This window comes from Gymnodraco acuticeps, unplaced genomic scaffold (genome assembly GCF_902827175.1).
Source record: "Gymnodraco acuticeps unplaced genomic scaffold, fGymAcu1.1, whole genome shotgun sequence".
NCBI classification, from domain to species: Eukaryota; Metazoa; Chordata; class Actinopteri; order Perciformes; family Bathydraconidae; genus Gymnodraco; species Gymnodraco acuticeps.
Genome location: NW_022989942.1, coordinates 353292 through 377449, shown reverse-complemented (window position 1 = coordinate 377449; position 24158 = coordinate 353292). Strand labels below are relative to the sequence as shown.

The 24158-nt window shown below is 39.6% G+C and overlaps 1 protein-coding gene across 2 annotated transcripts in view; it reads left to right on the top strand.

Moving 5' to 3' along the window:
• The window catches only part of LOC117542469 (contactin-associated protein-like 4), a 126320-nt gene extending 102162 nt beyond the window's left edge, over window positions 1-24158 (top strand). For both annotated transcript variants that reach the window (XM_034210169.1, XM_034210168.1), the window contains 10 exons: window positions 1461-1588; window positions 2250-2420; window positions 6490-6708; window positions 10375-10614; window positions 12685-12909; window positions 14298-14431; window positions 15578-15665; window positions 22067-22285; window positions 22703-22774; window positions 23694-24158. In XM_034210169.1, the coding sequence (XP_034066060.1) occupies window positions 1461-1588; window positions 2250-2420; window positions 6490-6708; window positions 10375-10614; window positions 12685-12909; window positions 14298-14431; window positions 15578-15665; window positions 22067-22285; window positions 22703-22774; window positions 23694-23890 (1693 nt within the window). In that variant the 3' untranslated portion in view covers window positions 23891-24158. The remainder of the gene's footprint in view (window positions 1-1460; window positions 1589-2249; window positions 2421-6489; window positions 6709-10374; window positions 10615-12684; window positions 12910-14297; window positions 14432-15577; window positions 15666-22066; window positions 22286-22702; window positions 22775-23693) is intronic.

Here is a 24158-nt window from a genome sequence, read left to right as displayed (position 1 = left end):
CAGCAGATTCCTGTGTAGCTTCAGATCTGAGTTGTCTTATTAGTAAGCCTCATTTATACTTTTGTAGCAACACTATTTTTATATAATGGCAAATAAATATATATATATATAATAATAATTTTTCCCTGTGTCATATGTGGCAGCACTGTTCAATGTTTCTTGAAAACATTACCCACTGTAGTGACGTGTGAATAAACTCCAACTCTGTATCAACAACACTGTTGTGTCACTTCAGTTAAATACTTGTATGTGTGTAGATTAGAAAGAGGTAAGATAAAGGATCTGCAGTATTTTATGGAGTATTAATCGTACAAAGGTCAGTAGAAGTGTGTATTTACCTGGTAGTAGGCTGTCAGTAATGGCTACGCCTCTCTGTTTGGACTGGTAGATCTCGGCAGACTGGCAACTTTAAAAGTAGCTCTCGGTTCAAAAAAGGTTGGGCACCCCTGATATAGAGTGTATGAGAGCTGTAACCCAGCTTCCGGTTTTGGGCATGCTGGCTGCGCATCACTCTCATTCACCAATGGTAATGTTTAGATGGATTTAGGAACTTCCCCTTGATTCTATTGGCTCTATCGGTTCAAAAGAGGTGTCAATCACCAAAATCGACCGATGGATTCCAGAGATATGGCAAATCCACCCAAATGACCCCAGAGGTGTTTTTTTTTTCTAAACCTCAATTTCACTTGTTTTGTTTTGCATCAATCTTGATACAGGGTACTTATTATATGTTGTAGTTTGGATTCCTAAAGCTTTTAGTCTACTATCCCATCATTCAAGGGTGGTTTTCACAATAAGTAATGGGTTTTTTTTGGACGGAAACTATAATTTAATTTTGTTTTACTATGTTCAATCTGAATTTACTTTAAAATAAAAAACATCTATATTGATTCTGACTTTTCTACATCCATCTCACAGGTTTATCATTGCTTTGAGAAAATAATAGCTCCAGCGCCAACAGGGAATATGTCTATATTAATATATAGTATAATTATTAATATAAATTCGTATTCTTTTCAACGTCATTCTCCCACTCTTATCACTAATAACCTGCTCCGCGTCTTCTGCTTCTCTGTCCCTTTCCTTTTGCTCCTCTCCGTCGTTATATTCTTTCCCCCTTCTTTTACATTTTCTTGTTACTTCTACTTCTTTTATTTTGTCCCTTCTCCTTTTCTGTCTTTTTTCTTTCCTTTCCTCTACTGCTTCCTGTATCATCTTTGGTTCTTATTTATTCTCCGTACCCTCCCCTCCGCCCTCGCTTGTTCTCATCCTTTTTTACTTCCTTCTTCTGCTCCTGTTGTTTGTCTTTATTTTCCTATCCCTCTTCTTCTTCTTGTCCTCCTACATATTCTATTTCCTCTTATCTATCCTCTCCTCCTTTCACTCCCTTTTGTCGCCCTCCTTGTTCTTCATCCTCCTCTTACATGTCTCTTCTCCTCTTCCTCCTCCTCATCACACAGGGCTAATGACTCGGGTCTGCTCACCCATAAGGAGACCCTCCCGGTCAGGTCACTGGTGCTGGGTGACGTCCGGCGGCCCGGGTCAGAGGCTGCCTACAGGGTGGGACCCCTTCGTTGTCATGGAGACAGTAAGTCCTTTTCAGTTGCTGGTAATAACTTTAAATGCTGTTGAAACTTTGTCATTCTCCACACTAATTGGATAATTTGTACGTGCACATATTGAGTGTTTTTTTAATGGTGTTTTCATATATTTTTTATAATTTAGATTCTGTATGCAGTAAACTAAACCAAAGGAAAACCTGGTATCCTAACATCACCCTGCCATTTCATTTCCCCAATGAAAAATAGACTGCAGCGAATTACACCATCTAATTAGCATTACAGCACCTAAAATATGACTCCCCTTATGCTCTTTAATAACAACTTCTAATGAAAAGCTATTTAATAAACTAATATAAGTGATATACTTTTTATCGTGTTTTAATTGCTTCTAATTTCAGATTTGAGTTTAATGAGTAAATTGATGAATAAATGTATGCCATGCCAGATAAATCAACATAATGAGAAAGTGTAGCTTTTCCTTGGTTCTCGGCTAATTAGCGGAACAGTTGGTGCATTTGTTTACTACACGATTTTCATTAAAGAACCATCATAATGAGATTCCTCATATTAAGCTTTGATTCCAGAGTGATTTATCCACGATGCTGAATAATAACGTTTTTCATCCTTTTTATATTAGGACAAATCTGAAAGCATATGGAGTATTCAAGCACTTTGTTTGTGTTTCAGAGAACTTCTGGAACGCTGCGTTTTTCGACAAGGAGACATCTTACCTTCACTTTCCCACTCTCCATGGAGAGCTGAATGCAGATATCTCCTTCCTGTTTAAAACAACATCCTCCTCTGGGGTCTTTCTGGAAAATCTGGGTATCAAGGACTTCATCCGGATCGAACTCAGCTGTAAGTGACAACTAAACAACGTTCTGCCTTTTTAATATAAAAATATTTGGGTTTGTTGTAAAGATTTGGTAGTGGGAGACTATGAAAGAGGACGACATGAATCAAAAACATAGTCATGTTAAAGTCATTTTAAGGAGTTTTTTGGCGAAAACTGTGATACATGAGAAAGTTTCTCTAACCTTCAGAATTATGTTTTTCAAAGGACAAGATGTTTTTGTAAACAATAAAAGCCGTGATCTTTCCCTCAATCTTACCAATTCCAAGAAAAATATTTAAAAATAAAACAACTTTTTATTTGTAGCAGTTTTAGATGCCTCTCTTAAATTATATCCTGCATAAAAAGCTTATACTTTGGGTTCTGAATCGTTAATTATTCTGCTGCGAATACAGATGTTTTGTTTGTGAGTGTGTTCATTGTAAGTAGAAGAATGACTCTTGAAGGTGAAGTCTAAGAAACAAATGTTACTGTATTGGTTACATTCGACAGGTGACTTGTGGAAAAGTAAAGCTTAATCTCTCTTTAATACAGTACATCCTTACTCACACACACACACATGCCAACACACACAGGACAAATGGTAACCCTAACCCGAACCCCAGCATTGTTACAGTAAAGCGCATCTCTTATCTCACTAAAATGCCTTTATTATGACAGCTGAAGTCGGGATGACTATCATTATTACTGCTGTTAACACGACTGGAGCTAGGCCAGGGAATGTAGTTATCCCTCTGGATTTTTGTATCAAATTGTTACGTGATCCCACAGCAGTACTGCTTTTCATTCTCTGTCAGCATCCTCCATGAGGGATGATGATGTGAGAGCCACCACTCTGCTAACTTCACCCCTAGATGTGGAGCAGAGACACGCTGGCAGTGTAATGATGGATGAGCGTACTCCACGTGGCCTTCAGCTCACCTCTTATTATAGGTTACGTTTTTTAACCTGATAGAGCTGTGAAGATTAATGACTACAGCATGCTAACCTACATTATGTCTGGAGTCTCAGTCCCGCTCGGATGTCAGCAGCACATATCTTAACAAGGAAGGGCACTGCTTTGGATTTGTTTCCTCCAGATGACAACAATATATTCTCCTGACGCTACGCAACGTACGTCTTTCTGGGCATTTATCTACAAAGTCTCTGTTAGGAAGTAAAGTACATACAACTTACAGTAAGTAGTGCACTTACGGACAATTTTGAGGTACTTTGTGAAAGAATACAAATAAAAGTTTAGGCAGACCAAAGTTATCAAAAATCTAATCTGTGCAGTAGTTGTTGAGATGTCTAAATGGAAATCTCAAATGTCAGGCTGCTGGCGGCGCTAGAGGGAAGGGCATCCGTATAGTCGTTATAATTTATTGATATATTTTTAGCAATTTGTCCAAGGTTTGTTAAGATATTTATAATCTAAGAACCTGTTGACTATCGGTCTGAAACAACTTAGCTTCAGCGTCTATTTCTGGGGTTTCAGATATTCAGGCCAAGAATGCTATTAAATGCATTTATCTGTTTAGGATTTAGATATAGCAGTATGGACCAAATTGGTGCACCAACCAACTGAAAGTGCCATCAGTAGAAAAGGAGCTGGACTGATGAAGGTAATAGCTTCTGATACGGTTGATGTAACGCGACTATGATTTATGACTGGTGCCGAGACTTCAGTCACTAACACACAGAACTAACAGATGTGAGTCTGTAGCTGCAGTCTTTCATTTCTGCCTTGGGCTGAACTCTGAATAATCTCAGCTCTGTGACCGGCCGTCTGTCGATCCTGCTAGCAGATGGACAGGCGGGAAGTCACTTCACACTGAGGCCAACAAATTATGGTTGAGGAACACGGCGGTCTATTGGGTTCATTGAAAGGTGGCACAGTCTGAAGCGGGGGAAAATGCTTTTGCAATGAACAAAGTGACAGGAAGTCCCAATTTTGTATCTGAATCTGCCGTGTTCTTACAGCAACTTTAATTTGGTTCAAAACCAAATTGAATTTCTTTAAAAAAAATAAAAAATCCTAAAGCTTATTTTTTTAAAGTTTGGTAAGATATTTTAAACAAATAAAAATGGTTAAACTCTTGCTAACTCACCTACCTGGCTACCAACAATTAACAGTAAAGAGTCAAAATACTTCTGCTTTAGTCTCTTCCTCATTGGTTGGCTTGATTGTACACTCTTTATTTAGAATATCAGAAAAATGAGAGAAAGAAAATACTGAATCTTAAATATTGTTTGAATATCTTCAGTGTACACATTTCCTCTTATTAAGGCAGATACTATTTACACCCGGGTGTCCGTAGCTAACATTGCTATTTACACCCGTGTGTCCGTAGCTAACAGTGTTATTTGCACCCGGGCTACATATTAGATACTGTTTTGGATAGTATTTATGGAAATGTTTCTTTGATAACTTAATTCCCTTGTGCTGCTGCGTCAAATTGTAATTCCCCTATGGTGGATGTATAAAGGCACAGCTTATTTTAAAGGTCCCATGTCATGCTTTTCCGGTTATTACCCGTCCCCTTGTGTGTTAAGGTTGTTCTGCATGTAAACGGTCTGTAAAGTCACAAACCCTCAAAGTACACCCTGTAGCGAGTACAACTCCAACACAGAAAATAAGTGTCTATGCTGCCCTAGAACGCCTCGTTGGAGATTTTCTTTTTCAATTTTTTTCTTGGAGAAACGAGTCTGCAGATTGGTCCACACACACACTCAATCTTTTCTCAGCTGCAGCTCTGCCGATTTCTCCTCCCTGAGACGGCGGGACGCGGCGAGGCTGTGAGTCGGTGTGTGAGCACACACACAAACTCCCAGCCAGGCTGCGGGTGTGTGTGTGTGTGTTCGGGCTGGTTTCGGGCTGGGTTTCGCTCTGTCTCGCTGTCTCACAGACGGCCACTGGGCTCATAGGGAGGGGGGGGGGGACAGGAGCTCCAACAAGCCGTTTAGGACAGAGTGAATACACATACTATACAGAGATGCTGTATGAAAAACCAATGTGATTTTGAAAAATTGCACAATATGAATCTATTTTAGTAGACCTCAACAATGGAATTATGATGAGTAGAAATGGCCATGACATGGGACCTTTAAGCACTATACACCTGTGTGTTGTACTGTATGCATCTCTTCTTGCTCTTTCTACGATTGCTTGGTAAGGTTACCTGAACATCAGGGACAAAAAACACCTGTGCTATATTGTGAACATGGCTGTAAGTTAATACTTGTCCCACAGACCCCCCTGATGAAAGGGGGTTAATTAATCTGCCACAACAGTCGGAAAGAAGTTATGAGACGTGATGAATTTTAGTATATTTATTAAATACCACAACAGTAAACAGTGACTAAAAAATCAATTATGTAATTGTGCCCCAATCAGTCTATTTCATATGTACCCCCTGAGGCTCTTCATGTCCTGCTGGACGCTGGCAGGATCTGCGTCTTTTAGCAGGGCTTCAGCATTCTGAAAGACACAATTACACATTTATTTACAATATACAAATGATTTCATGCCCCACCCTTGTGTGTCTTTAAGTTGAACCCACAAACAAACAAATAGACTCAATAAAAAGGCACTTTTATAATATGTGCTTTAGTAATTTCCATCAGCACAGGTTCTTTTTTGGGGTGGGTGTAAATAGCCGAATAGCTGCCGTGTGTCTATTTTCAACCGGGTGCAAATAGACACTCCGTTTTATTATTAATCACCAATGATTTAATGTTAAACAAAACTTACTTAAAATGACAAACAGTGTCAACATCATTACACACAGTCCTGTGCCGAGTTGTGTAAAGTGTGTTTCTCTCTGTGCATGATAGAGTAACGACATGTCTGAAAAGGAGATAAGGGATTTGCAATGTCTCGCTCTTCAGAGGACACAATTATCTCAAAGTGTCAGGAAAGGTTTGTTAATCAGCTCGTCAGAATTTGGCGGGAACAAGTCAAACACACTATGCTGGTGTGACAGTCAACCAGGCATCCAAATGCTTCTGTGTTCAACCGTCTCACGCTTTTATGTGTTTTCTTTTTCCTACTTTATCTGATCTAATGTTCCGACCACTGCCTTCCTTCTCCAGCTGCCTCAGAGGTCGTCTTCTCCTTTGACGTGGGAAACGGGCCGCTGGAAGTGCGAGTGAAGGCGAGCGTGCCGCTGAACGACAACCGGTGGCACAGCGTGCGAGCAGAGCGAAATGTGAAGGAAGCATCATTGCGTTTGGACGGGTTTCCTGCCACCACACAGGAAGCTCCAGCTGACGGACACATTCATCTGCAGCTCAACAGCCAGCTATTCATAGGTGAGAGGAAAGAGTGTGAATTTGTATGTTCTCAAATGCCTCAAAAATGTTGGAGATCAAAATAAAAGAACTTAAAAGGATTGCATTTGGGTTTTAGGTGTAAAGCACAATAGGTTAATTTAAGGTCATAGTAAGGATTAAGATAAGACATTTGATAGAGAGTTGTTTATGGTGTTAGAACGTTGACCTCATTAGCAGCTGAGTGCTGTTGGTAATTGCTGTCACGTCTTATCCTTTCTTATCTCGGACTGTGGATCTAGCAACATATGCACACAGAATTTGCAATTTATGAGTGGAAGGAACTTGGTGATTAGTATTCTTGTCTCAGCAACTCGTCCTGAAGTAGGCTGCTATTCAGATAAATTAAACCTGTGGACTGTACTTTACAAAGTAAGGCTTGCTACTTCTGCCCACTTTGCTATTTGGTTTATAATAGGCAGAAGTATGGGGGAAAAGTGTTGTTTTGCAGCACAGAAGTCCCACATGGGCAGCTGGCTTGTTTCTAATGAAAGTAAAAGAATCATCCTTAGATTCCTTTATAATCCAACTGGCCCGTGGTGAGCTGAGAGAGGTGAGACGTTTTTAAAATGCTGCTGATCCTAGCTGGGTGAGTAAAAAGCATTGGTGCTGCACTGGAAAAGGAAATGCTGAGTCCACGCTTGATTGAAGTGTAGCCTCTTGTGAAGCTGAAATTGAATGAAAACTGTTGCATTGAAGCATGCAAAACAATACAAGGTAATTTCTTTTTTATTTCACCTCTGAATTGTTTTCTTCTATACCCTGTTTGAGACACTCATCCCCAAGTCTATTTAATATGTAATTCTTTCCAAAAGATGTCACATGTACTATTCATTTTAAGGCTCAGCCATTTTCTAAAACAGCTGTAGATTTTTCGCAGAAAACCAGGAACAACTAGTTCATTTGTTGGGGACTATTTACACTCTATGATCAACACAACTATAACTAAACGGCTGTGTCCATTGTAAACATAAATTGTGTGCAACAGAATGGCTCACTGATGTGCTATTGGACAGCAACGAAGTCTATGCCACAAAAAGAATAAACCGCATTAGACTTTGTAAACACGTGTCATATTTGTTAGGACCATCATGTTTAGTCTAGTTTTTAATAGGATTCTTTGATAAAAAATAACATTGACCATCACTAAACATGAACCTTTAATCTAAAACAATTCCAGAGAGTACCACAATCCCTAAATACAGATTCAAAAAGTGTACTTCAGAAGTTTGAGCTCACTTGTCTTTACTTCGTCTCTTCCACAGACTTTCATAATTCCTTTTAATCTCTTGATCTTTCCTGCAAACTGTTGATGAGGACATGGAGATTTTCTGTGTTTTATGAGACCTTATATTTCTGCAAATATTATGGACATTTGTAAACACGCATTCAAAGTGAAAATCAATCAGCAAACAGTGGTAGGAGAGATGGATGTACAGTATGCTTTGATTGGCTCTCTGTGTTAAGATAATAATCCTCTGTGAACAGCCAGAGTGAAGTGGCCGTGAGGTTGTTCTCCTTTAATGGGCAGCACTTGTCCTGGTTGGTGTTTTCAGAGGTATTAACATGTTTGAATGCAAATCCTTTGGGATTTTGAAATAGACTGCTTTCGGAGAGGGGGTTTGTGTTTGACAAATACTTGATTTGCAGATAAGCAATATGCATGTGGGTGCCTCGACTCTCTTTAGGGAGTGATCCAGAATTTGTTATTGTTAATCCATAATGTGAGCAGCCTCCCTTTCATGAAATCATAATTCACAACACTGCAAAGACCTCTTTATTGCATGTGTCCAATTTTTTTATATCGAAAATTGCCTTGTGTAACTTATTGAGACAGGGTATTTGTTAGTTTGAATTAATTAGCCGTAATATTGCCTCGGGTGAATTTATGTGACACAAAGTTATTGTGGTTCAACTTAATTTACTGCCGAAGGAATTCATTAATTGTGTTAACACAATGTTACACACACTGAGATATAGTTAAAATAGTACTTGAATTATTAAATTATAGTATTGTCTTGGTGTCTGTGTTGGCTGATGAACACATGAGAAAACCAAAGTATTTTAACAGCCATGACAGTGATGGTATAGTTTAAAACTTTGCTGCTTCATAATTTAGATCAATATAAAGATGGGTATGGTTTGAGCAAGCGTTGTGCTCTGCTGACATCAGCCTACTGGCATTTCTGATCATAAGCGATGAGAGCAGTGACCAATATGTGCCTGTTGTGTTGCATACATTTCTGGGCGACTACATTTTGTGTTGGTTATTTGCGATCTGACTTCAACAACGGTAACCAGCTGTTGATTTTGAGACGGCAGTGGCTGGAAATGAAAGAGGGCAAAGGGTACCATGCATGGTAAATATTTAATAGCACAAAACAAATGAACACCATTGCGACACAATTCAGGTTTTCCTGGTTTAGGTAAACATGACAGGGTTGCATACACCTCAATTCATCAATGAATTAATGCTCACTCTTCAGAGGACATTTTCACTACGTATCTAAAATCAAAACACCGATACACTCCAAACAGGTGCATGCTGAGTCTGGATCAAAGATAAAAAGGTGAAATATAAATGATCACAAGAATGTTTGCTGTGCATACGTAATACATGTTATCTTATTGAGCCAAATAAAATGCTTAATTACATTTCCTACTCTGGTTCTCTCTTAATGAGCTGTCTGGGTTTTATAACTGTTGCTGCAGAAGGAGCCTGGAGCCTCACAGGTTAGAGATTAAGTGGTGTGAAAAGCATCTTTGACTGAACATGTGAAGCTTTCCAGACTCAAACTGTGACAGTAATACCCTGCCAAATCCTTTCTGCAGGAACAATCACAACTGTCATTTGTGGATCCAAAATAAGACGTTGAATGCTTTGAACTCCTGGAGAGATGTCATTTTGCGGTTGCTATAAGCATATTAGTTGTCAGGTGAAAGGAGGACGAGTTTCTCCTTCTGCTTGTTCGTGGAAAGCATGAATGTGAGACAACAGATGGCTCATCAGCCACGCAGTTAGCCAATATAGTGCTACAGACAGAGGCAGTGTGTTAATGTCTCAGTGCCTGGCAGAGTAGACCTTGTTGTGCTGCAGTGGCAAAATGTGCCTGTCAACCATAATACACTAAATGATGGCGTACATGCAGCACACAACATGCATCCACTGAAGCCTCTGCACCTCCCCAGATATGTTTCTTAGCAGAAGATTAAAACAGTCTCACACTCCACACTGATCTAAGTTTCCTCACAATAAAGCATTCAAAACGTCATATTTCAATACATTAGTCTTCATTGCCTTTTTACTCTTAGAAGTCCCACGGACCAATTGAATTACGCCATCTTGTTGAGTCCTCTTTTGCAAAGGTTTTTGAGCGGTTAGCTAAGACTTGCTGGTAGGGCTTCAGATAAGAAGAGGAATTATAGGTGGCTGAATCTGTAAGTAACGGTGGATATAAGTGTTGTTATTGTAACCATATATTTGTGTTGGCTTGATGATAAAAGCATCATGCATGGATACTCTTGAAAAGGTGAGGATTGGGGCACGTTCAAAGCTCTAGTTTGGCTGCTTAGAGTCCGTCAAATCTGGGGCAACTCACACTGAGTGTGTGAGTACTAGTGTATCATTTGAGTTTGTTTGTGTTTCAGGAGGCACTGCGTCCAGACAGAAAGGCTTTCTGGGCTGCATCCGCTCTCTGCAGCTGAACGGCGTCACTCTGGATCTGGAGGAGAGGGCAAAGATCACCCCGGGGGTCCGACCTGGATGCCCGGGCCACTGCAGCAGCTACGGCTCTCTCTGCCAGAACCAGGGTCGCTGTGAGGAGAGAGACAGCGGTTTCTCTTGCAACTGTGACCAGTCGGCGTACACTGGACCCTTCTGTCATAAAGGTACATACATTAAAAAAGACACACACTTCCTGCCGTTAAACACAAAGATGCAAAACTGGAGCCTTGACATCAGTTTATGAATCGTTTCCTTTTGAAGCTACTAGTAATACAAACGTTCATTATAGGTATAGATAACTTCATTTCAGACCTTTAAAGTTTCACTAGATATTTTAAGATCTAGAACTCCAGACCGATCCAATTATATATGATGGACAGATTGACACGCTGGATAAAAAATCTGAAATACGGCTTGATAACATCTTTCACTTTTAAAGCAATCCTGCTTCCAACTGCAAATTATTGCCTTAATGTTTCTGTCCGTAGAGTTGCAATGACAATTTCATTTCCTCGTGCATATAAGAGGTGATAGGCATGAAGTTCATTATATGTTTGGGTCTACGAAGGACAGAGTGAGTTGTGTGCTAGGAAACTGCTCCAGAATTGAATGGGGTAAAAGAATAAAAAAGAGATTCAAAACTTTGTTTTCTTAAAGTGCATAAAGTGTTGATGCATTTGCAAGCCAATAGAGAATTATTTCACAGCCTTACGTGCCACACTTTTTATAACCCATCTCTGGTGCTTTAAAGAGGAGTGGAGAGAAAAGATTAGGGCTTTCTGTAGAGGATCCTTCAGTCAGCAGACATTAGACTGACCCTGAGTTTCTCTCTTGATCACTGTCTGCACAGCTTCCTCTCCATGCTCGTTGTGAGTGAGACATAATGAGTCTGTTCTGTCCTGAAGGTCAAGCATGAAGATTGTCTTAAAGGACTCTTCTGGCCCACCATGCCGCTGTGATGCATCAAGGGCCTGTTGGACGGTGATGAAAGGCAACATAACCTTAACCTCAATCTGTACTGTAGAACAGAGTCCTGCATCGGGTCGGGTACCCGCGGGCAAAAAAGGTGATTCGCGGGTGGTATTTTTTTACGCTTTTTTCTGGGTTCGGTTCTGGGTAAAACAAAGATGATGCGGGTCGGGTCGCGGGTATTGCATAATAAATATATTAAAATAATAATAATTTAGTTTAATGTTTAAATCCTCAGACCTCTCCCCCGCGGGACCGCGCATAATCATAACCTCTGCAGCGCATCAATCTGCTGCTGAGCACGCCACATTCGAAATGGAGGTGAAGCTCTAGCGGAGAATACAGCATTTTCAATAACACTTCCTCAAGAGCGAAATCCAACGTCTGGGAGGCTTTTGGTGTCATCCTAGATGGAGAAAATAACCAACATCCCACGCTTTTTGAGACAAATATGCAACTGCGTGTGTTAATAATTGCACGTTTTCACTGCTCATATAGGCTATAGGCTATGCGGGTTCGGGTCGGGTTGCGGATCTTGTGCCGACAGGTCGGGTCGGGTTGCGGAACTAATTGGCAATATGTGCGGGTAGCGAGGCGGGTTCGGTATTGCACGTCGCGGGTGCGGGGCGGGATCGGGTCTTGAAAATCAGACCCGTGCAGGACTCTGCTGTAGAAGGGGATTATGATTTAGGAAGGTTTTTTGGAGAATACCTTTTTTTGCTTTCTTGCTGAGTGGTAGAGAGAAGATGGATACCACCTGCATGTTTATCAACCTGAACTGGAAATGGCAGTGAGCCAAGGAATAGGCTGGCACACAACACTATTGTCCTTATAGCCGGATGTTGTTGAGCCAGGCTTACCTTCTTAATTAACTCCCCTAAAAAAAGTATTTAAATTACAATGAACTGAAATTCTGAGACAGCCACTTAACCGGTTAATGCGTACAATTAAGAGAATAGATCAGAAACTGTTGGATTTTAAAATAAAAGCTTTTAAGTCCTATTGCTACAATGTTGGTGTGCTTAACGTTTTACAGTAGTAGGTTTAAAGGAAGCAGGCTTCTAGAAAATACGATAGAAATAAACAATATTTCAACTATAAATACATTTGATTATTTTTTTAAATTAAACATATACAACTTGTTTAAAAATTAAGTTTTTTACAACTTTTTCTCCGGTTTGACCTTAATCAAGCAGACTGTCCTATTACAGATGCAATGCAGACTTGGGCAGCAAAGGTTCATTGGTCAACTTTCTACATTTCAGAGGTATCGGCCAGCTTTCAGTCGTCAACATCCATCACGTACAACCTGAAGGAGCCCCATGAGCTGAATAGGAACAGCAGTGCCTGGCCTTCCTCCATCTACTCTGATGTGACGCTGAGAGGAGAAAACATCTCCCTGAGCTTCAGGACGGCTCAGAGTCCTACTCTTCTGCTCTACGTCAACTCTGTCTATAAAGAGTACCTGGCACTGCTCATCAACAATCATCGTGAGGGGGACAATTACCTCTTTTTCCTTCTTTCCTTTTGGTTTGACCCAATTTTATCCTTCCTGCATCGGCTTGAGTTAAACTTTCCTGTCTTTTCCGTTTCTTTCTCCCCCTGCATTCAGTTTTGTATACACTGCTGCTTCCTTTTCCACGCAGCATAGGTGATTTGTTATGTACAGTGTCAGGTTAAAAGGAATACTTTTGGTGCACTCACTATTCAATTATAACTCCGCCTTTAGCAGGGGTTCCCCTTCAATTGTTCTTCCTTTTGCAATTATTTATTGAGTTCAAATGTTCCTCACTCACTTTACTGTAGAGCTCCAGTTGGCAGGAAGCAATGCTAAATGCGGGGTATTATAGGATTTGCCATTATCCGGTGTATTCAACTCGTAAGTATGGCTTGAAGTTAGGTTCAGGTGCTGGAGATTTTTGTTGTAATAATGAACACAAACCATTGTCTACCAAACAGAAACCTTTGTTGAACATATAAGGTGGCATCTGTTCGAATATTAGGTTATGTTCTTTAAATATTGGTGTAAATTCTGCTGTTCAAAAAGGCATCTTTGAGGTTTAAGATACAAACAATAAAGCAGGTTTTAAGTGTTGATCATGTCGTCATCAGGCATATGCACACTTGACAAAGCATCTAATTAAATCCCAGAGAGAATTTTCTTTTGGATGCGCCACAAGACTTTTCTCATGTTTCTTATATAGCTGCTGCAGTAAAAGGAGCCTGAGCCACTGCACAAAAACAAATCGTTTTACTATCTATGTGACTCGCTTGGAGCCTGAAGCACGCTTTGCCCTTTGCAAGATTGTTTTTATTATCAAGATTTGCTCTTATGATTTTGCTCTATTAGTCTGTGAAAAGAAGTAACAAAGTCAGTCATAATTAGGAAAAGTAAAATCTTAATAATTGAATTTCTGCTCATCTGTAATTTCTGCATTCACATTATATCAGTGGTGTGGAATTTATTAAGTGTAAGACTATAAAAAATGAGGGACATTTCATTTAATATCATGGAGTCTTATTCATAGAGATACAGTTTTAATCCTCAAAGTATATAATGGTTTTTATCTTCTTAATTCAGCAGCTGGTATGCTGAAAAGAAAGCTTTATTTGAAGGAGTGAATACATGTCTTCTAAGCCAAGAATAAGGACATTTTGGAGGCTTAAGTGCTTCTTAATTATCAAAGAGTTACAACGTGTAGCAACATTGTTTAACACTTGTATAATATGATTAATAGAACATTGCTCTTCAAGAACGCAATATATGTTTTAATAAAAAGGTAACCTAAACACTTTAATGCTTGTACAGTATTATCTTTGATGCTGAATCTGCTTGCCTTAAAGAGTAAGATTGCATTGTGGTGCTGTGTTTTCAAAGATGAGTTGGAAGTGTGGTACAAGTTACACAGCGGCCGAGACGTGGAGGTGCTGAGGAGCAGAGTCACGGACCTGGCTGATGGACGTCTGCACACGGTGATCATCAGGAGACAGGCAGACATCGTCTCTGTGAAGGTACACACACTTACTGCAACAAATATTAACACTGTGACACACCGATGAATTTCAAACACAATATTTAAAATATGTCACACTGATATCCACATTGTGTAATACTATTTTAAATGAGCCCACTGCACTAAGCACCTGATGAGTGCATATGAACACTGACTGGAGCTGACGCTGGTTGTTATATTATTATTTTAAATGCTTGTTTTGAGTCACTGTGCTGCATTTTGCCACTGCAGATTAATTAAGTCATTTAGTTTACTTGTGTTCTATGCAGTCGTATCAAAATATGACCCAACTGGGATAATACTCATTAACAGGAATTGTTGGGCATACATGTAGGTGCAACCTAAATTAAAGTCATAATCGGACATAAAAAACTAAAGTAATGATGTAGTAACAAATATTGGCTATGCATTCACAATTATGCTCACTCAAATCTTCCACTGTGCTCTGTAAACACAGCATGTAAATGACCATCAGTTCACAAAACACACAAACCAGGAGCCAGCTTTTTTTATTATCAGAGGAAAAAATTATAATTAAAATCAAAATACCCTCAGCAGTGCCAGTGGGTCCCAAAATCACCAACATGTCCACAACAAAGCGGTCTACAAATGGTAATTTTCCTGTTTGTTTTCAAGCTTCTTTCAATGTTATTCTTTTTTGTGGCTCCACTTCAACATTAGCAGATGTCTTATTGATAAATGATTCACTCAGGCTCAATCTCTTTGTTTGCAAGCAATACATCACAAGCTCTTTTATTAAAAGAGTGTCTCTCTCTGAGGCATTCATCACCTCACAGCCTGCTCCACTTCTCTACTCTGCTACTGTGAGCCCCTGCATCTCATGGGGCCATTGGTGTCCAGCTTTTTGGGTTGAATCTTATTTCAATATTCAGGTCAGACCAGAGGTTCAGTCTCCAGCTAGATTTTCATCATTCATGTTATTTAAACTCCTTTTTTCTGCTTGTGATCCTCTGTTAGCCTTGCCTTGTCTCCAAGCTATAACTATAAGCCTGAAAAATATCATTTAAATAAATGCTAAATAAATATATCTGTCTTTGAAAGTTTTTAGCTATTTTCTCTTTGCTTTCTAACTTCAAAGCTTTTACCTTTTAAACATGTGACATACCTGTACATTATCTTTCAGGTCGATCAGAATACCAGAGAGTATTTCAACTTGACATCTGATGTGGAATTCAACAGCGTCAAATCACTCATTCTTGGCAAAGTGCAGGGTAAGTGAGGCTCCCGCACTTATACAGAGTCATTTGAATAACAGCACTGACGTGTTTGGACCTATGCGACAAAACGCTGCTGTTTTCTATTCATGATGTTGGGTACAGGGAAAGTAGCCATCTGAACAGCAGCTGTGGTGCTTTTAAAAACGAGTTGACATCCATATTCAAATGTTCACAAAGAGAGCACTTTACAGTGGAGATAAAACACAAAAACATTGGAAATATCTAAAGCTGGAGCCACCCACTTAAGTCATTGTTATGTGGCATTGGAAGCATTTTACTGGTAATGAGCATTGTTTTCTCACTAATGCAGAACAATAGTACACGTTTGTGAACTTTTATCTGTGTTTATGAAGCTTTGAGTAATACAGTCTTTGTGTCTCTCTAGCTGAGCCGGGCTTCAGACAGCTTTAATGGAAATAACTTTAGAAAAGGTCCTTCTCTTTGTATGGTAATGAGGAGAGATTGAAAAGAACAAATTACTTTGAAGATTGGAGTCAGCACCCTGTGATACAGCATACCAACCAATAAGTCTCGGCTGCCATGGAATGGGTCAGACCAAACCAGGAAGTCAGACAGAACATTTTAATTTCACATCACTCCTGTCATCCTCTATGACTGATTCGCCTGCCCCACAACTCTCTTAAAGGGGAAACTGTGTACCAGAGTTGTGATGCCTTTAGGTTATCTCTGTATTATTATAGCTACATATTAGACAAACACATACTACAGACAGTCAGGGCTGAGTATAGGGCTGTGTATAAAAAAAGGTTCTGAATGAATAACTATTTTTAAATTAACATTACTAAATCAAATTAATTTAAAGTGGACCTATCATGCAAAATGCACTTTTGTATGTCTTTGATAGATAAATATGTGTCCCCGGTGTGTCGGGGAACTCACACAGCATCAGAAAATAAAACCCTCTCTCTTTTCCCCCGTACCCATATCTCTAAAAACGGGGGTACAACGGAGCTGATCCAGATTTGCGCCCGATATGATGTAATATCGGAAATGTGGACCCACGGCACTATCAGAAAGTTGCTATCAGAAACAATGCCCGACTGTTTTGGACGTAATATGGTCGGTGTTTACATTAGCATCGCTAACACTCAGAGCTAACCTGTACTGCACAGAGCATGTGTGTGAAGAAGCAGGAAATAAAAAGGAACTCACCTTGTGGTATAACCTGAGAGAGAAAGCCTTTGAGCTCCATACTGTTTCAGAAATAATCCTTGATATGGTGTTTCATCACTGCAGTATTTAGTTTAGACAGTAGCTGCCAGGTCCCGCATGAGTTCAGCCCCTTCCTTTTTTATTTTGGATCAATCTTTTTTTTTTGAAAGCTTTATACCCAAAATCAGCACTTTTGAAACCGGAAGTGAAATAGAGGGATATGAGGCGTGGCTAGAATGGGTGATCTGTTTGGTATTTTGAGCAAAACACTTCATAGACATGTTTTTAATATATTTGTCTGAGACCTATGCTATTGCCTAAAAATAGCATGATACCTTTAAGGCAGGGGTGCCCAACCAGTCGATCGCGATCGACCGGTCGATCGCGGGGAGATTCCCAGTCGATCGCGAGATGTGTCTAAAAATAGAACAACAATATTCTGTTTTATCGTTAATGTCCTGTAACATAATCTTCCTGTGCCAGAATAATGCACTTGAACGCATCAAAGCTTTGTGATTGGCCGGCGTGACCCCATGTGTCGGGGCGTGGCTGGTGAGCAGTGGGCAGTGCACTAGTTCGCTAACGTTGTCCGTGTCAACAGGAGTGACAGTCCGCACACACACAAGACCGCAATTATGGCAGAAGCAAAACATATATAATTTTCACTCCGAGTGGGAGGATGATTATTTTTGTATCTATTCCAATTCAAAGTCCATCTGTCTCATCTGCAATGCGAGCGTGGCTTTATCGAAGAAGGGTCATTTAGGAGCGGCATTTCAAAACAGTGCACAAACGCTACGAGACGGAATTCCCTCCTAATTCTGCCCTACGCTCCAAAAGGGGAGGGGCCTGAGAGGACAGCTAAATGCACAGCAGTCCATTTTCACCAGGTCAACAACAAGAGCAAGGCTGCTACCAGAGAATCTTATCGTGTCAGTCACGTTCTTGAGAAACACATGAAGTCTTTCAAAGACGGCGAAGTTGTGAAAGAAGCGTGCCTGGAGGCTGCCGATGCATAATAAAAATAACAGTAGCATTTCAACAGGTTTTTGATATGATAAAAACTCAAGTTAGATACCGTTATTAATCAGCTGTAAGTTTGAGTTTGTTTGAACTTATTCATTATAATTATTGTACAAAATGGTATAAGAATGCAAACTTAAATTGATTATAGTCTATTATCAATTCAGGTTAAGAAACTATGTTGCTTGCATCCTATTTTAAAAAGGCATTTATTTTTTATAATCTACTAAAATGCAACAAAAAAAGGGTTTGATTCTATTAATGTTGTCTTTTTTATTGCACTTTGGCAGCAGATTCCTGTGTAGATTCAGATCTGAGTTGTCTTATTAGTAAGCCTAATTTATACTTTTGTAGCAACACTATTTTTATATAATGGCAAAGAAAGGGTTCAGAGTCTTTTCTTTTTTCCATGTGTCATATGTGGCAGCACTGTTCAATGTTTCTTGAAAACATTACCCACTGTAGTGACGTGTGAATAAACACCAACTCTGTATCAACAACACTGTTGTGTAACTTCAGTTAAATACTTGTATGTGTGTAGATTAGAAAGAGGTAAGATAAAGGATCTGCAGTAGTTTATGGAGTATTAATCGTACGAAGGTCAGTTTTATACAAGTAGAAGTGTGTATTTACCTGGTAGTAGGCTGTCAGTAATGGCTACGCCTCTCTATTTGGACTGGTAGATCTCGGCAGACTGGCAATTTTAAAAGTAGCTCTCGGTTCAAAAAAGGTTGGGCACCCCTGCTTTAAGGTATAACAGCTGGGGATTTGTATAAAATTCAAATGGCTTTGTGAGATGTAAGTTCCTGAAAAAAGCCTTTCTTCAACGTCCAAGAAATGTGTGAAGAAAACAGAATAAGCCCAAACTGATTAACCCCTGTTCTTATGGTTTCCATCATGACCCCAACCCATACATTTGACATTTATTAGGAGATTTATTTTAGCGGTACCGTAACCCTTAACATACAACAATGAATCCTGCCTATCTCATATAAGTTGGCTGACATGAGTTCTTAAATAACGCTTACAACTTAACAACTGTTCAAAGTGGAAGTACAGTTTCCTACAAAACCAAACCGGACTGGTTGTTTAAAGCACATGCCACATAAATGTATCATCACTGGTTCAATTCCAGCCAGGACCATTTGATGCATTTCAAACTACTTTGTACATCCCACTTGTTTGCTGTTTCCTGTCTCTTAAACTATCAAGTATAATAAAGTTGTAATACCAAAAATAACGTCAACAAAAATGCCTTTGTAGGTGTGCTTACCTTGGTGACATGTTTAAAGCTTGGCTGCCTCCAAGTGTTTTCTTCAGCTAACACCAATAAGTTATTAAAAGTGATTCAATCATTAGATAGTATAAAGCTATATAGGATTTAAAGATCTGCCATCTTGTAATCTATCCAGTCATGCATTCATCCATTTTCTAATCCACTTATCATGTCAAAGGGTCCTTGGTGATAGGCAGGAGACAGGCTGAACAGGTGGCCAATCACATATCCAACTGGCTATGAATAGAAGTTAGATTTTACTTAAGATAAGAGAGGTTTCAGCTTACAACATACACGTTTTTGTTTTATTGTATTTCTCAAATAACCTAAGAAATTGAAACCAAGAATGAGCTAAATTAATATGTTATCAGAAGAAGTAGAATATATAGAAATCTAATGAATATATTAACAAAACCAGAGTTTTTGGATGTGTAATTAGGTACATCATTTGTTTATATATAATTTAAAGTCAATAATATTTTGTTTATCAATTTGATACTGCTTAAGTTTGTACAGCATCATAATTCTCATGTTTCATTTCTTTATTATTATATATTTTTTTTATTATTGTTTTACACGTTCGAAATAAATCAAGAGTGATCACTATGACATGTTTCTGCTCTTCTCTAACAACCGTAAGTTGCCCATGTTAGAAACAACAAATTGATGCTGGTGCTGTTTTTATGTTGAGCTTCTTAAATATGTTCCGTTGTTGACCCGGGCCGTGTCAGTGTGCGACCCGGGCCGTGTCAGTGTGCGACCCGGGCCGTGTCAGTGTGCGACCCGGGCCGTGTCAGTGTGCGACCCGGGCCGTGTCAGTGTGCGACCCGGGCCGTGTCAGTGTGCGACCCGGCCTCATATCAGTATCAGAGAGGCAGCAAGATAGTTGATACACTGTCACTCCCTGCCAGTGCTGTCATCCATCAGCCTGACTAATGGAGCAGGGAGGAATGGATAGACTGCGCTGCTCACAGAGAAAGAGAGAGAGAGGGAGACTTGGGGGGGTGAAGAGAGTGGAAGGGAGAGATGGTGATAGAGAGAGGTGGAGGTACAGGCAGAAGCCGGGCGGAGGTGGACAGAAATCATCAGTTTGGTGGATACAAGGCCAAAGCTGTCAGTGTGGGATTTGACTGCTCACACAAACATCCAAATCCTTCTCAGGAAGGAAGGCACAGACTCTGTTCAGCACCTTTAACCTAATACCAACGGTGTTACTTGTATCTGTATTTTTGTAAAATCTCTTTGTCTGAGGAGGAACTCTATATGTTACCTTTTAGTTTTAACAATGTTCTTGGATATTCTTTTATCAGATGACATGTTTGATCAATTAACAGAGCTACTTTAACATTTAACCAGGGCTGGGAGATGTGTTAAAATTATTCACAATCTGGCCAGTGATTGGAGATCTGTTGGCTTTGGTTTGTGTTTGTGTTTGCAGCTGAAAGGAGTGTTTGAGTGGCTGAGCGTAGTGACACACAATTCATGAAAACTTGACAAAAACTGAATAAAACTCGCAAAAAGGTTATGGTTAATGGTTATTGTTTAAATAACGTAAAGCACCTACACTGTCTTATAAAGAAATTGCCCTGTCTGTATGTGCTTAAATGTATAAGGCTAAGAAGGGTTAAAGGTAGGCACAGGAGAGTGTGTCTTTCTTAACAATGGAGAGAAAATATAGAATGCCATCCGAGACAATCGAATGCTACTGCTCTTACTTAAATCAGTTGTGTCATTACCTTTTTCTCACATAAAGGTGTTGCCCTTCATTTTGGAGGCTGCTCAATAGATATACACATGTCATGAGCATTATAATTCAAAGTAAAATAATTTCCTGATGCTCAGAGGATCACATTTCATTGAAAACGTAATCAAAGCCGGATCAAACATACAGCTGATAAACAGCCGTCTCCAGCCAGGCTGCTCTGCCGCGTCCCGTTCATGTGGTGAAGAGTTGCTTCACCATGGCAATAACTTTGATTGGTGACAATGATATGCTGGGTAATCAAATTGCACTGCAGGAATAATTGAGGGTCACACTGACATTTATAGCTACTGAAGAATTTATGTAGCACCTGCTGTCACAAATAATGATGTTGTAAACAGTTAAGCGCCAAGTGAGATACTGGTGCAGTTTCTTAAGTCTGTGTATTTGCGTTTATTTTACTAGTTTTGTTCTGATAACAAAGAGGCTATATGGTCAGTGTCTTCATCACACAAGCTAAGATGTTCCATCATCTGGTAAACATAACAAAAACGTTGATCTACAGTATATCCAGTATTTATATTAAAACTACTGTAATGTCCAAATGTTTATTGAACTTTGCTGAGGACCTGTGTGCTCCTTCACAGTCAAAACATAGCATGTCCGCCCAGATAAAATGTTCCTATTTGGCAAACTCATTGCCAGTTATAAGTGCAGATGCAGGCCTGGTACTGTTGAATACAGAAAATAGCGTGTTTTATTTTTGCATACATTTCAGTGTCAAGCATCAACGTTCCTTTTTAGTATTTACACACCAGCATTTGAGGGAATGATGTGTTTGCATTGTCCCATAGGTATGTTTCATTTTTGGGAGCTCAATATCTCAGAGGCAGTGATAATGAGCTGTCTTCAACCTCTACAAAGTGCATGAATTGTATATGAATATATTTTTGTCCAAAATATAGCTTTTTACATTCAAAAACATATATATATATTTATTTACATTATGTGTGGTTTTTTTCAGTATCCTCCACTATCAGTGTTACATTCAGGAAATCATAGCTCTAAAATGAACAGCAATATGATTAGATTAGATACAATTCATCATCCCAACCGTGGCGACATCAAGATAAATCACTGCTGTATTTCAAATGTGTAATTGGAACTTGCTGATAACAAATGTGTCTTCTCTCCTCTCTGTGTTTCTCTGTCTGTGTTCAGAGTCTGGTGAGATGGATGAAGAGCTGGCCGGCTTGGCCTCTCTCGGGTTCAGCGGCTGTCTGTCAGGTGTTTTCTTTAACTCCATCAGTCCTCTGAAAGCCGCCCTGCTGCACCCTGACAGCCCTGTTGTTGTCAGTGGCCCACTGGCCCAGTCCAGCTGCGCCTCCTCCTCCTCTCCAGCCAATCCTTACGCGGCAGAAACCACACATTCCGTATCAGGTACAAGGAGACGACTCAGCCATTATTTCCTATACTATGCGTAACATATATCTTTAGGCAGACATCCCACCCATCTCCCTAGAGTTAAATAGTATTCTTAGGGCTGCTCACTAGACTTGTATGGGCTCATTAACCATCCTCCTCCGTTAGCAGACAGACTGAGTGATGGCACTATGTCAGATGAGATCATTCAGACAGCTGTAGTGAAGTCTTTTGAAGTTGTTCTGAGGCTTTAACAAGCAGTGACTGCACTGACTGATGAAAATCTATCCCCACACACTCCTTGTCCACACGCCTTTCCTTCTTTTTATTTTGTTTCTTTTCGTTTGTTTTTCAAACTTGGTGATCTTTGTCTACATTCTTTCTTCTCTGTAGGCTTTTTAACTCGCCTTTTCTGGACTCCTTTATTTCTTTCAGACCAGCCAAATTCAGTGGATCCCGGTCAGCATTTAGTCAATGCCATCAGGAGTGACTCAGCTCTAATCGGAGGTAATGTATTCTTCTGAGCAGGACTAAAAGTTACGGTTGGCTAAAAACTTTATATTTGGAGAGTCTCACATTGTAAAGGGGAAGGATAGAAGTGTTTTAAAAAGGATGCGAGGGAGGAGGGAATAATGTTCTAGGTAGCAGAGAAGAAAGAAGCAACATTAATGAGAAACAATGCATTGGCTGTTTTACTGAGAAGATTTTGGGTCTGAATTCACATGGCGCATGACAACTTTGCTGACAAAAAGGTATTAGACTCGCACCGAACCACTTTGATGCAGTATTTCATGTCATAACTTCCATTTGTTTTACGAATAAACCGAAAGCTTGAGTGACATCAATTTGAGGTTGTTTATGCTCAAATCAAAACTTTTCTGCTGTGCTATTTTAGATTTAGATCGTATTACAGGAGTGTATAGAGTGACAAAACTAACATTGCCCCAAAACAATGCACTTTCAGTTATTACTGGATTTATTATTTAACACATAATAAAGGATGGGAATGGTCTGAGATACACAGGGTCTGATCTGTAAAAAGTTTTGACAAGCAACGATGTAGGTTACCTTGTGAGTTTAAAAGTAGATGTTTTTGTATTGTGCTAACAATAACATCAAGCACATATGAATCTTGACTAATTGGATTTCTTGCCCATATAATGTTAAATGGATAATTCAACTTGAATTGTGTCAAACGAGTGACTGTGTATCACGTCACCCTTGTGCTTTTGCCTGAGACAATAAACAAGGGAAAACATTTTGAAACAGATATGAGAATGTTATAAATCTTGTCATATATATCTGTGGAAGAAAATAAGCAGGTTGTCCAAAATTAACAATTTCTTGAAGAAATTGGTTTTGCTATAATATTAAAAGCAACCTGGTAAGTTGGATTCTGAATTAAAAGTATTTTTGATTTTTTCAGGGGTGATCGGCATGATGATTTTCATCTGCGTGGTCGCATTGGCGATAATAGCCAGAATCATCTGCAGCAGGAAGGAGACGTATAGAAACCAGGAAGTGAAAGCAGCGCAGCCGGAAGAGGACCAGGAGCTCCCCTTCAGCAGCCAGGTGGACTCTCAGAGCGCTCCCACTGAAAACCAAAAGGAGTATTTTATTTAGCAGGACCCCCAGCATCACACTGAGCTGTCAGGACAGAGCGGGACCATTCACCAACAGCTCAGAGCGTTATCAGACATTCAGCCCGGAGCTACTGGTGGACCCATCAGATGTGAAGTCAAGAAACATTTTATGATTTTCTTACAGTAAGTTCTTATCTGCTGTCATTCTGAGTGTAAATATTTATAAATGTAAATGGTCATTTGTGTGCTTATACCAATGTTGTTTGCCATATTGTAAAAAAACGTTATTAAAAAGAAAACATGCAGAA